The sequence below is a fragment of the Pithys albifrons genome, chromosome 2, assembly GCF_047495875.1.
Source record: "Pithys albifrons albifrons isolate INPA30051 chromosome 2, PitAlb_v1, whole genome shotgun sequence".
Classification (NCBI taxonomy): Eukaryota; Metazoa; Chordata; class Aves; order Passeriformes; family Thamnophilidae; genus Pithys; species Pithys albifrons.
Window position 1 is genome coordinate 102,392,870 of NC_092459.1, and position 12,197 is coordinate 102,405,066.

Consider the following 12,197-nt stretch of genomic DNA (forward strand, 5'->3'; position numbering starts at 1 on the left):
ATGAGCGAGTTCTGCAGTGTGCTCTGTCATGCTGGACCCTCTTTTATCCAGGCTGGGACACAGTGTGTGCTGTAGATGTTCCACGCAGCTCCTTCTGGATAGACATGGACATAGTGCAGGCCTGGAAATTACCGAGCAGTCCCATGTACCAGATTTTAGATAGTCATAGTTAACCATAGAGGAGAAGAAACGACTGTGGGGTTTTATAGTTTGTCATCCTTTAATTATGAAATTGTTAATAAACTACATTTTATTACTAATCATCACTTCCAACCTCTTCTGTTCATAAGATTATTACAACTGTCACGATAATGACTAAATAAATCAGGTAAAACCTTTGTGTGTATGTGTGTGTGTGCATGGGGAAACTATCTCCAAATGCATCCTGGAACCAGAAGATTATTGTAACCTGGAAATGGTTATTGTATAGCTTCAGGTTATTTCAGTTTTCACTCTTTTAGAAGGGCCCAGATGCTCCTTTGTACAGCAGTGACCATGTAAGTATTTCTGCATGTGTTAGTGGTTTTTGAGACCAAAATAGTTGATATTTGTAAAATCTAATAAAATTTAGGCAACTTGGAAGTCTTTTACCTGCCTGCTCTGGCAAAATTTGATACATATACATTTGATATCGAAGGAGAAATTTTTAAGTAAATGAATCTATTGTGACTCACACTCTTTGCAAATGGTTCTAGTAGGTGGAAATTGAATTATTTTCAAAGCTACCTCTTCTTATTCATGGACAAATCTTAGTGTTGTGGTTTGCTTTCTCTTTTTATGTGGTACTCTTAGGTACAAACCCAGAAGGACTACTTAGGACAAATTACAACTTTGTGTTCACAAACATTGCTGCAAGTCTTCATGGATTCCATGATGTTTTAAAAGGTGAGAATACAGGAATGTTGCTGTGTTTCAGCTCTGCTTCCTGTTTAACATGCCACACATACACTCTCTTTGTAACAATGTTGAGCATATAGTATATGATAGATGTGGTTTGTTTTGCCTTTACAAACAAAGATGAGAAACTAAACCTACCAACCACTTGCTTTGGATGTTCATGCATGGTTTTCATTATTCTGTTAGCCTTGGGTTTTACAGTTGTGGGATTATTTAATCATGGCTCACCAGATCTTCCTGAGCAGTATCACTTTACTTTCTAAGCTTCATTGCTGTATTGAAACTGGCATACAGATGGGAATGCTGTTAAATGTACATATTTTCCCCCACATATATACTGTTGCCTTAATACCTGCCTTCAAAGTAGAATTTTCCCTTACTATTTTTAGGTTGGTTACTATTTTTAACATTAATATAATACCAAAGCTTACAAAGAAGTCTGGGATCTTTTTGAAATTTAATGTCCTCCTGGAAAATGGTTTACCTTCCTTTTATCAGAAGAACATGGATGTGTTATGTTTTCAGTGAAGTGATTTTTGGTTAAAACTTTTAAAAAAACTGATGTTTCCATATGCCCTAGAATTTCTGTACTGTGTAGCTGTTCCCAGGGAGAAAGTGATCCATATACATGAGTTGTTTTATGCTAGTCAGCTGTTCAAATATTTTGTTTAAAATTATAAAAGCTTTTTTTTTTTAATAATAGGATCAATAGCATGGTTCCATTCTGCAGAGTCCCTGTTTTTTAAAAAAAAATTGTATTAAAGGTTGTACCTCAAACAAAATGAGACCTGAAACCAAAAGTTTTGTAGAATAGATAACTTTATTGATAAATACTTTCTACTTCTTAATATGGTTACTGCAGTGTACAATCAACCCAACTTATATTTTAAAGGAAATAAAATAAAAGTACTGAAGAAAACTGTTGGTAGAATTCATTAGCTATTAACAGAAATGTGCTTAACATCTCGCACTTCCATGCTCCAGAATGCTTGATTTGTCAATTCTCTCTTCTTCCTCGATCTAAACTAATTTCTAACTGCTTAAGCTTGTCTCAAATTATGAGTTGTGGTGTTGGTGACCTGGGACTTCTCCATGCTGTAGCAATAGTACTTTATTGTAAAATAGGTGCAAAATATTTACTTGTCAAACAGTTGCTTTTTTTTTTTTAATTAGGCCAAGTTGAGCATGTTTGTTCTTACATGATAAATATTTGATTCTTTTTAAATTTTGGTGCTGTTCAAATCAATCAACATACCTAGGCTAAGATGGTTTTGGCAAGGACTTTCAAAAAGTTCTGTGTGTTCCTATTTATGTTCCCCCCACCCAGGTTCTCCTTGAAGGGGAGTTCTGTAAATTTTAGTACATTCTCTTAGTGAGTAAACAGTAAATTCTATTAATTTTACCTGAAAAAAAATTAGAATATTGGAAGTAACGTTCTAAACTTCTGATAGTCTTTTAGCTTTGCCTGACAGAATTAAAATACTTCTCCTTTAGAAGTCACGTGAACTTAACACCTGGATATTGAATGTGACAAAAAATTCTACTTTTGAGTGTCCTACTGTAAATACTTGAAAATGAAAAGTATACTTGTGACATTAAACACTAGTTCAGTGTGAGCTTGGATCCCCTACATAGCTCTGAGTTTTGGGACACAGGGTACACTTAAATATACACCTTTATTCTGCCTTGTGTAACAGCCATAATGTTTGTTCCCTGTGGTCACAGGCAGTTGTCTAAGGCACTGTACTGAAGAAGTAAGAATATTCAGACTAAACTTTTGTACAACTTAGAGAAGGGAGAAGCATTTGAAGCCTGAAGTCAAAAGCTAAATTTGAAAATTGTTACCGAAATCAACCAAAATCAGAATTTGACTTAAATGTGTCTTTTTCCTTTTCTAGATATTTCCAAGCACTACAGTCAGAAAGCTACTTTAGAGCAAGATGTTCCAACAGCCACACAGAAACTCGTAACTACAAATGACTGTATTTTATCCTCTGTTGCGGCTTTAACAAATGGAGCAGGCAAGGTAATGGCTACTTTTGTTTTAGTGTAATTCCTTAACTCATGCAGAGTTTTAAGAAAAAGAAGTAATCTTGACTTGAATGATCTGGAAAATCTGGGTGTGCCTCTGATACTAATAGTCTATAGTATCAGGTTTGTTCTTAATTTATTTTCAGGCTACAAGTTAAAAAAACAACTCATAAATGAGTGATAAAAATAGGTACTGGGAAGAGGATGCTTTGTGTTAGTAAGGTCCAGGTTATGTGGAAGAGCCTGTAGCTTGTTTCAAGTTCTTGTTGCCAAGTTCACTTTCACTGAATACTTGTCTTTTGAAGGAGTAATTGCTCTGATGCATCTTTCTGATCAACTTAATTCAAAAAGTGACTTCTCTTGATATGTCTAGATCGCCTCGTTCTTCAGTAACAACTTGGATCACTTCACTACTTCATTGAGCTATGGCCCTAAAGGAGGAACAGAGTTCATCAGCCCTATCTCAGCTGAGTGTATGCTGCAGTACAAGAAAAAGGCAGCTGCTTACATGAAGTCTTTGAAGAAGGTTTGTTCAGCTACCGTGCTTGTACAGAGGAAGTGCAGTTCTGTTGAGTTGGTTACACCAACGAGAATACAAACTAAGGATTTTCAGTATTTGGAATGGATTATATTCTCTGAATGAGAATTTTTGTCTGAGGAAATGGAACCCTTAGATCAATAATGCTATTGAAAACTAGGGAGCATAGTTGCCCTCACAACTGAGACTATGTGCCAATTCTGCCATTACCCATTTCCACTAATTATTTCTGTGCCAAGACTCCAAGGAGAAGAGGGTAGCTGCTTATTTAATTTTCCTCCCTATTCACCAGGAATATGGAGTGAATGATATCATACTCATACACTTGCATTCACAGGAACACAGTGGAGGGCAACGGGAAAAAAAGGCAGCTGAAAGGGAAGTACACTGGAAAAAATATGTTGAACCAAAGGATTGAATGCTGCCAGATCTCCCCGTTGTCTCCATTGAAATTAACAATTAAGTGATGATGTGATTAACAGTTGTTACTAAATCACTTTAGTGTCTGTAAAGTGGACCTTAAGATGTATTTGATGATTAATTGACACTTAGGAGTTTTCTGAGCACTTTAAACAACCGCACCGTTTGGGGCAGTGTTTCTTGTGAGCTCAAACCATTTTTTCCTATTCACTGTTAAGCACTTGGAACATAGTTTTTCTTCCCTTTACTATACAGGAAGGAGGGCAGTAAGAAAATAACTGTAGAATACGTATTCTGATCTACTGTGTAACATGTTGAGTTTTTTTTATTTTTCTGCAGCCTTGTGCAGATTCAGTGCCTTATGAAGAGGCTTTAGCCAATCGCAGAGTTCTCCTGAGTTCTACAGAAAGTAGAGAAGGGCTCGCACAACAGGTATTGCTATAAATTTTACTAACATATGATAGTGTATTTTGTAAAAGTAAAGTAATATCAAAGACCCTCCACATACTTATGCCTATGGTCATTTGTAGGTATAAATGCATATAGTGAAGCTTAAAATGAGACTGCAGATGTCTTGTAGAGTTTTGAAAGTAAAACTTATCCTTGTCAGACTGGATTTTCTCCTGTACCTGCAGAACGTACATGTAGTTATAAAATACTGGATTATGCCATTGATACCTTTTTTTGTAGGTACAGGAAGTCAGGCAATCTTTAATCATTCAAATAAATGCAAAGAAAAGACAAGAATAAGGCATACTGAATGATTGATTTCTAATCTTATGTACTGTTTTGACTCCTTTTTTGACTATGCAGGATTTATTACCACTGGCTAACAACAATGATTTTTCTTTTCAGTTAGAGTAATAGAATACAGTTTCTGTCTTCCACTGTGCATATATATATTTTTTTTTCCTGAAAGGTGAAGCAGGGGCAGGGTACATGGTATTTAAAAGGCCTACACAGTTTACCCATCTCCTCATATGAATGAGACTACCTGATTAATACTTAAACTTCTTTATTAGCCTGAATACTCAGACTGTGCTTGACTCATTGTCATTGAACTTTTACAAAAGAAAATACTTTGGTGTGTGTTTTTTGTTTTGTTTTTTCTTTTGTATTTGTAGGGTTTTGGTTTTTTTTTTTTGATGGTTTGTACTGTCCAGTATTGAAAGTGTGTTAGTAGGGGTGAAATAAACTTCAGCAGAAATGTGTGGAGTGACTGTATGTGTTCTGTTCTATAGTTGTTTTCTTACCTGGACAAAGTGGGTGGTTCTGTCTGTGTCAAGTGACATAGCTGGGAGAGGAGAGTTTGTCTTTCTAGCATAGAAAAGGGTAATGCTGATGCCAGGTACATATCTTTCAGGTTTTTATAAAATTCTTCTCCGCTTTGATTTTTCACCTAACACTATGGTGCTGTAACTTTGTGGTGCAAACTAATTAAAAAACATGGTTATTTTTGACAGTGGATTGCAGTTACTCATCCAGCTTGAAACAGTAGTTGTTTACCTGCTGCTCTATTTGTTAGCTTACTTATGTAATGGTTAAAAATAAGATTGTCCTCAAACATTTCCTCTGTGTGGCTTTTTTCTCCTTGGGTTTAATAACCTGGACTGTAAACTTTCCCTCCTAAAGGTCCAGCAGAGTTTGGAGAAAATTGCAAAACTTGAACAAGAAAAGGAACACTGGATGTTAGAGGCCCAACTAGCTAAAATAAAGCTAGAGAAAGAAAACCAAAAACTGAAGAACTCTCTTAGTGGACATTTAACTGAAACTATACAGGAGCATTCCATTTTGCCAAATGTAACAGAACAAAAGAAGGAAACCACAGAAAAGAGTCTGAGGGAACCCATTAAGAGTACTAGTCTGGTGAGTGACCTTTTTACTTCAATAGAGAAAAATCTACTTTCTGTAGAAGCAGTGCTGTTTGATCCGTGGAACACTAACAATGAAAGCCTTTTGACTGTGTTGAAAGCATTCACGCTTGGGGTCCTTGTATTTGAAAAGCTGCTTGCGAATACTGTCTGTGTTTTGAGACTTTGTTCGCTGTCTTAAGTATCTTGGAGATATTTTTGGAGTTCTGTACTCATGTGAGTGAGGGGGAATTATTAGGGACTTACCCTCTAGGTTTTTCTGACTCAGTAGTTAGGAAGCCTTGCAATTGGTGTATATCTTGGGTTCCCTCTGAGTTTCCAATACTTTTATTTATTTCTAGGTATGTTAAAGCAAATGGAAGTAGGTAACTAGTATTTGTAAATGGGTTGTAAGACTTGTATGTCAGTTTGGGTTCAGCAATTGCTTTTGGATGTAGCATGGATTCTGTCCTTGCTCTTCTGTGTTCATCAGTGGCTTTTTCTTGTTTACTACATGTATTTAAAATGGGTTGGCTATTCCCCTGAATTACCACTTCTGAAATGGTGTTAACAGCAATGTCATCTCTAAGAAATAATCAATCTACTCAGCATTCAATGGAATTCTTTTTTTTATCTCCCCACTGTCCTGCTCTAGGATAAAAATAACCGGTGGGTTGTTTTGAAGTCCTCTGTTTTGAAGTAAACTGGCACCTTAAGTTTTTGATCCTCTATTTGAATCCTTAGAAGTTGGAGGAGAATTGTTTTATCCAGGCACAATGCTTAATGTAACTCACAGGTCAACATATTGTATAACTATTTCCCATGAACCTCAGTCTTAAGTCCTATTGAGATCGGGGGGGGTGGGGTGGGGGGGACACCCCTTTGATTCTCTGTGAAGATATTCTTCCATGAAAGTAATTACTGGCACACACCCCTCGTGGAGAGTTTTGTTGAAGCAGAAAGGAAGGAATTCAGAAGGTACTCAATAAATCCAAGATGGCTTTCCTTGCTCTTAAACATAAGTAGTGTTTCAATTGACTAATGTACCTCTGGATTAGTTTCGTACGATCAAGCAGTTGCATAATCATATAAGCCCAGCTGCATCTTGTTTTTATTGCCTTTCCCTCAGTGCATAGTAAGACAGGGAATATATTTGGAGAGTCGGTGTCAGCTTTAATTGTGTTCAAGGCATCTGTATAATCACTCTTGTTTATGTAACAGGTGGAAGTACTTAAATTTGATTTCAGTTTGAACTGTTGCAAGATTTTTTAAGTTTAAAGTTCTTCTGTGACTGAAACCATAATAACTTGCAGCTGTGGTGTCTGTTTTTGTGCTTATCGTTAAGTGTATTTTCTTCCTTGTTCTAGATTGGAATGTTGACTATAACTACTGATAACGAAAAGGTAATCTGTTTTTAAACATTATCAAAAAACATCTTCTAAATACTTCAATTCCGATGCTGTTAAACTTATTCCAGAGGTCTAATTACCAAGAATATTGTCATATAATGCGAGTCACCCGTGTAGTCTCTGTATACGATATGGTCAAATTTCTGAAATCCACATGTCTTAATTTTCTTTTTATGTTAGTGAACTGTTATTATATCCATTTAAGCATTCTGGAGCAGTGAGCTGTGATCCAGGTCTGTTCTCTGTAATTTAGTCTGTTTGTGCTTCAGTAGTCCAGGCTGGATTGCAAGCCTCAAGTCTTAACTCTTAAGGAAGGGCTCAAGCTGATAAAAAGTCCCTGACTGCAGTGGCTGGTGTACAGGCTATCCCAAGCCAGAGGTCATACTGAAACAAACTTTGAACCACCTGCCACTTTATTTAGCACTGCCATAATGTAACACTTGCCTCAGATGGAATTTGGCAGAATAAGTCAGTGCTTTCCCTTTTCTGGTACTGAAGGAAGTGATGTGTCTTTCAGTTTACTCCTCCTTTTATTGTGAAGGTATGATTAAAAAAAGTTAGGGAGCCAGGGAGTAACTCAGACAAGCTCTTAAAACCTTCAGCATAGTGCTGGACTTGAAGGTAATGACAGCTCATGTGAAAGCTGCTTCCAGTTGGTTACTGTAACTTACAGTTAACTAGCAACTTCTTTGGCTTTTTTATTTTCTTTTTTTTAAGTTCTAATGTCTACAAAACTTCTGGAACATACAACAATAGAAATAGTTTTGACTTTTGTGACCTTCTGTGAAGGAATTCTTTCTTGTTGGGAAAAGATAGTAAGTTTTTGTAGGTGAAAGCAATCCACTTCTGCAATGGATTCTCGTCTTCATCAGACACTTGATATGTTAAATTAAGCTAAATTACTACCTCTTCAGTCAGCTCTTTATCCTTCCAGGAAGTCTGACATTAAGAGTCACAACTTGCAGTGTGACCTGCTGTTATTTGTCTGTTATGTTGGAGGAATTTAATACTTTCGAGTAGAGCAACCAGCCCTCAGGAGGGAAGAAGAGAAGTCTGTCTAGGGGCAATGTTGTGATGCAAGTATTCAATCTATTAACATAAATACTGTCTCCTTAAATTTGCTAGCCTCCAGATGTTGAGTCTCGTGAAGACCTGATAAAAACCCACTATATGGCAAGGATAGCAGAACTTACCTCTCATCTGCAGCTTGCTGACAGCAAATCGGTGCACTTTCATGCTGAGGTGAGCATGCAGGCAGTGGCTATGCTGAAAACAGTAAATCTCTTCTTCAGCCTTGCACAGTGAGTTTAAATACATGGAGCATATAGTTTTATAAAAATCTATTCCTGGAGTATTTTATTTTGTGGCTGTGTTCTAGTATGCATAAAAATGGATACTCTAGAAGGACTTTTTTTAAACAAATTATTTGGCAGCCTTGTCTTGAGTGTATTAAGAAGTGCAATGTGTATTATATATGGATTTGTTCATGTAAGCTGAAGTAGCTGGCTTTAATTACCTAGATAGTTTGGACTTAATTTTAAAGTGATGCTGATATTCAAAAATGTATGAGCGTATCATGAAGTGATGAAAACATCTCTCTTCTGAGAAAATGAGTTCTTAGGTGTAAGTTACGCTTCAAGAATTAACAAAATGATTAATTGTATCTATGGTTTCATGAGGTAGCTTTCTTGAAAGTAGTGGCCATTTTGATTTGTGTAATTAACTGATGTGCAATATACCAAAACTCCATGTTACCAGAATAAATCTTCTTAAATATTCTTTTAATAGTAGACAACATAGTATGGAGGAACCATCCTTTCTCTGATATTTGAGCAGTGTATGAAGTGAGTTGTTTGTGTTGCTTTTTACATATGAAAAATTTCTTAGCAAGTATTTAGAGGTTTGGCAATATGGTAGTTCTGTAAAGTGAAATATTTATTGTTAATTATTACATTACCTTTGTGTTTAGAATTGTGCAGAACCTCTAAGTTTCTTGAAATCTTTTACAGAAAGATGGAAGAATCAAAGTAGTCACTTCAAGATGCCACAAGGCAATACTCTGGAACTAACTTTCCTCCCTTCTACCCTCCCTATCCTGTTCCTCTTGATAGTGTCGAGCACTTGCCAAAAGACTGTCCTTAGCAGAGAAGTCCAAGGAGTCTCTCACGGAAGAGTTGAAGTTAGCCAGTCAAAACATCAGTAGATTACAGGCAAGTAAACTGTTATATAATGTAATAGATCCATTTTGTAATCATGTGTAAGGTGAACTTAGAAGAAAAAATTTACAACTATCTAGCATTGTCATGCCATTACTAGGCCCTTAGTTATGGGATGTAAAATCTCTAAAGGTATGTAGAGAAGAGCCTTAGGTAATACATTTTAAATCCTAGGTATAATAAAGTTGAAATGGAACATTCTTGCAAGGAAAAGGCTATAGTAGCCAAGCCTGTGTTTTAGCACATTTGATCTCAAGGATTCTCATGAAAACGAGGGGGTTTTAATGTAAAAAAGATGTGGTTATATGGCTGCTTGCAGATGATACAAGGAATTCTTAATCCCTTCTTGCACCTGGGCCTGAAAGGTTTGAAAAATGCCAGGTTGATTTTTTGAGATAGATACCTTAGTATTAAGCAACGATAACTTTGGGCTAAGTTTTAAGAAGCTGTTAATAACAATTGCCTTTGTGCCAGATCTTGTGAATGTCTTTTCGCTTTGTCCTTCCACACAGGTAAGAAAGGAGCCAATATTAAATAAAGTATATATAAATACTCAGTTCCTAAATTCTTTCATATTTTCTTTACATTTAGTTGATATCTTTATTGCTCACCTGTTTGTGATGGTGAATACTGAAATTGCTCCATACAGGCAGTGAGCATAATGTTATAAACTTTGAACAGTTATGCCCATAAACAGTTCTTCTGAACACTCTTTTGGTTTGTTCGTCTTGGCAATTCCACAATCAATATCCAATATCCATCAGCATAAGATGTTAATCTCCAACTACATATTAAACTTCCTAAGAAAAGATAGCAGGCACATTGTATGTTTAGTAGTCTGTATAATATTGAATGGTAGACCTGTTTAGGTTGGAAGGGTCCTCTGAAGGTCGTTTGATCCCCTTCTTTGGTCAGAGCAAAGGGAGTTCAGATCAAGCTGTTGAATGCACTATTTCTTGTACAGCCATGCTGGTCTTCTGCCACAGTCATTCCCCTTCTTAAGCATTGGACTGAGCTTTGAGCTTCATCATTCAGCTTTTCTGGGTCCCTGTAACTTCCAGGGCAGTTTTACCTGGGACCTTACCAAGCAAAAATCTACTCTTCTTAAATCTAGGGTTGCCTTAATTCTGCCATTCATCTTGCTTGCTTCCCTCAGGATCTTAAATTCCACTAACTCATGGTTGCTGCAGCCAAGTCTACCATTGGCTTTCACATCCCTGACCAGGTTTTCCTCATTTGTGAGTAACAGGTCCAGCAGAGAGCATCTCTTAGTCCTGCTGATCACTGGTATCAAGAAGTTCTTTGCCACACTCAAGACAATTCCTGAGTTGCTTGTGTTCCACCTTGCTGCCCTTCTAGATGTCAGAGTAGTTAAAATCCCTAATGAGGATCAGGATCTGTGGATGAGATATTTTTATCTGCTCATAGCAGATGTCTGCCATGTTCCCCTGTTGTTCTCTTGCGATCCCTACTTATGAGATCTTAATTGTTTTCAAGACACTCCTTCACATAATGCATGATTTCTTCCCTTCTCTCCTGTCCTTCCTAAAGTGTGCATATCCTTTTGTTGTTGTGTTCCACACTATCCCCTCATGTCTCTCTAATCCAAGCGATATCATAGCTCTGTAACTGCATGTGGAGTTTTGATTCCTTCAGCACTGTATGCCATGTGTGTTTATGTGGAGGCTGTGCTTTAACCTTATAAATGTTACTTGTTTCCTGGCTGGAGGCAGTGTTGGAAAACTTGGCTGTTACTCTTTCATGTAAGCCATAAAAACTGGGGGGAGAAATCTAAAGGAAACAGCACAGAAATAAAGGGAACAAACCATGCATGAGACTTGAGGTAAAAAAAAAATAGCTGTTGGCTTTCTTTCATAAAGCAGTTTTTTTAGCTGGATTGCACACATTGAGCATCACAAGTGTAGCTTCCCAAGCAGAGGCAGAAGTTGGCTGCTTTGCCAGTTGTCACAAATATTGAGCAGAGGCTTCTGGTTATTTTATTTTTCTCTTAGGATGAATTGATGACGACAAAGAGAAGTTATGAGGATCAGTTAAGTATGATGAGTGACCATCTCTGCAGTATGAATGAAACCTTAACTAAACAAAGAGAAGAAATTGATACTCTAAAGATGGCTGGTAAGGTAAGTTGGCAGTTGCTGGCATTAGGCACTGGCTGTAGTTTAGAGATTTGTGGTTTACATTTGGTGTTCCTACAGTCCTGTCTTTTAATTAACCAGTTCCCAAACTATAGTTCTTACTGTCAGCCAACTGGAAAGGAAACTCCAAACCTGCTCCTCCAGCATATTTCAGTGAAGAAAAAATTCTTGCGAAACATAAATGTGAAAAAGAACAAACTCTTAGTGTCACTGCTTCACAATTAGGCTTTCAAAGTGTACCCTCTGATGGCAGATCAGCACCTTTTTTTGTTTAAAGGTAGTGAAAACAGAACTATTTGAAAATCCAGTTAGTGATAGCAGTTGGTTATGATTAACTTCTGTGTAGGAGTGTCCCTTCTGCACTCCTGTTGGTTGCAGCAGACCCTGTTCTTGGCAGCTAGTCTCTTTCTCTATTTTATTTCCATATTCCAGCTTGTCTGTCTCTTATGTAGAAATGAAAAAGTTGCCACTTGAATTCTTCTGTGAGTTTGAAGGCCACACTTAAATCCTTTTCCAAGCAGGGAGTCTACCCACTTACCAGAAAGAAGTTTCTGACTTAATGATGAAAAATGCAGAAGTCTGTTGTTTTGAGCAGGCTGTGTTTAAACCATGTCTTTCTCTGGTGCTTCAAGGGACGAACAGGTGTGAAGGCCTTTATCCTTCGCTCATCTGGCTGTGAA

The 12,197-nt window shown here is 37.1% G+C and overlaps 1 protein-coding gene across 1 annotated transcript in view; it reads left to right on the forward strand.

Annotated features, from left to right (window-relative positions):
- Window positions 1-12,197, forward strand: part of PPP1R21 (protein phosphatase 1 regulatory subunit 21) — a 32,213-nt gene that overhangs the window by 17,643 nt on the left and 2,373 nt on the right. The window contains 9 exon segments of the mRNA XM_071580315.1: window positions 793-885; window positions 2,796-2,923; window positions 3,302-3,454; window positions 4,226-4,318; window positions 5,519-5,752; window positions 7,104-7,139; window positions 8,271-8,387; window positions 9,257-9,355; window positions 11,374-11,502. Of these exon segments, the coding sequence (XP_071436416.1) occupies window positions 793-885; window positions 2,796-2,923; window positions 3,302-3,454; window positions 4,226-4,318; window positions 5,519-5,752; window positions 7,104-7,139; window positions 8,271-8,387; window positions 9,257-9,355; window positions 11,374-11,502 (1,082 nt within the window).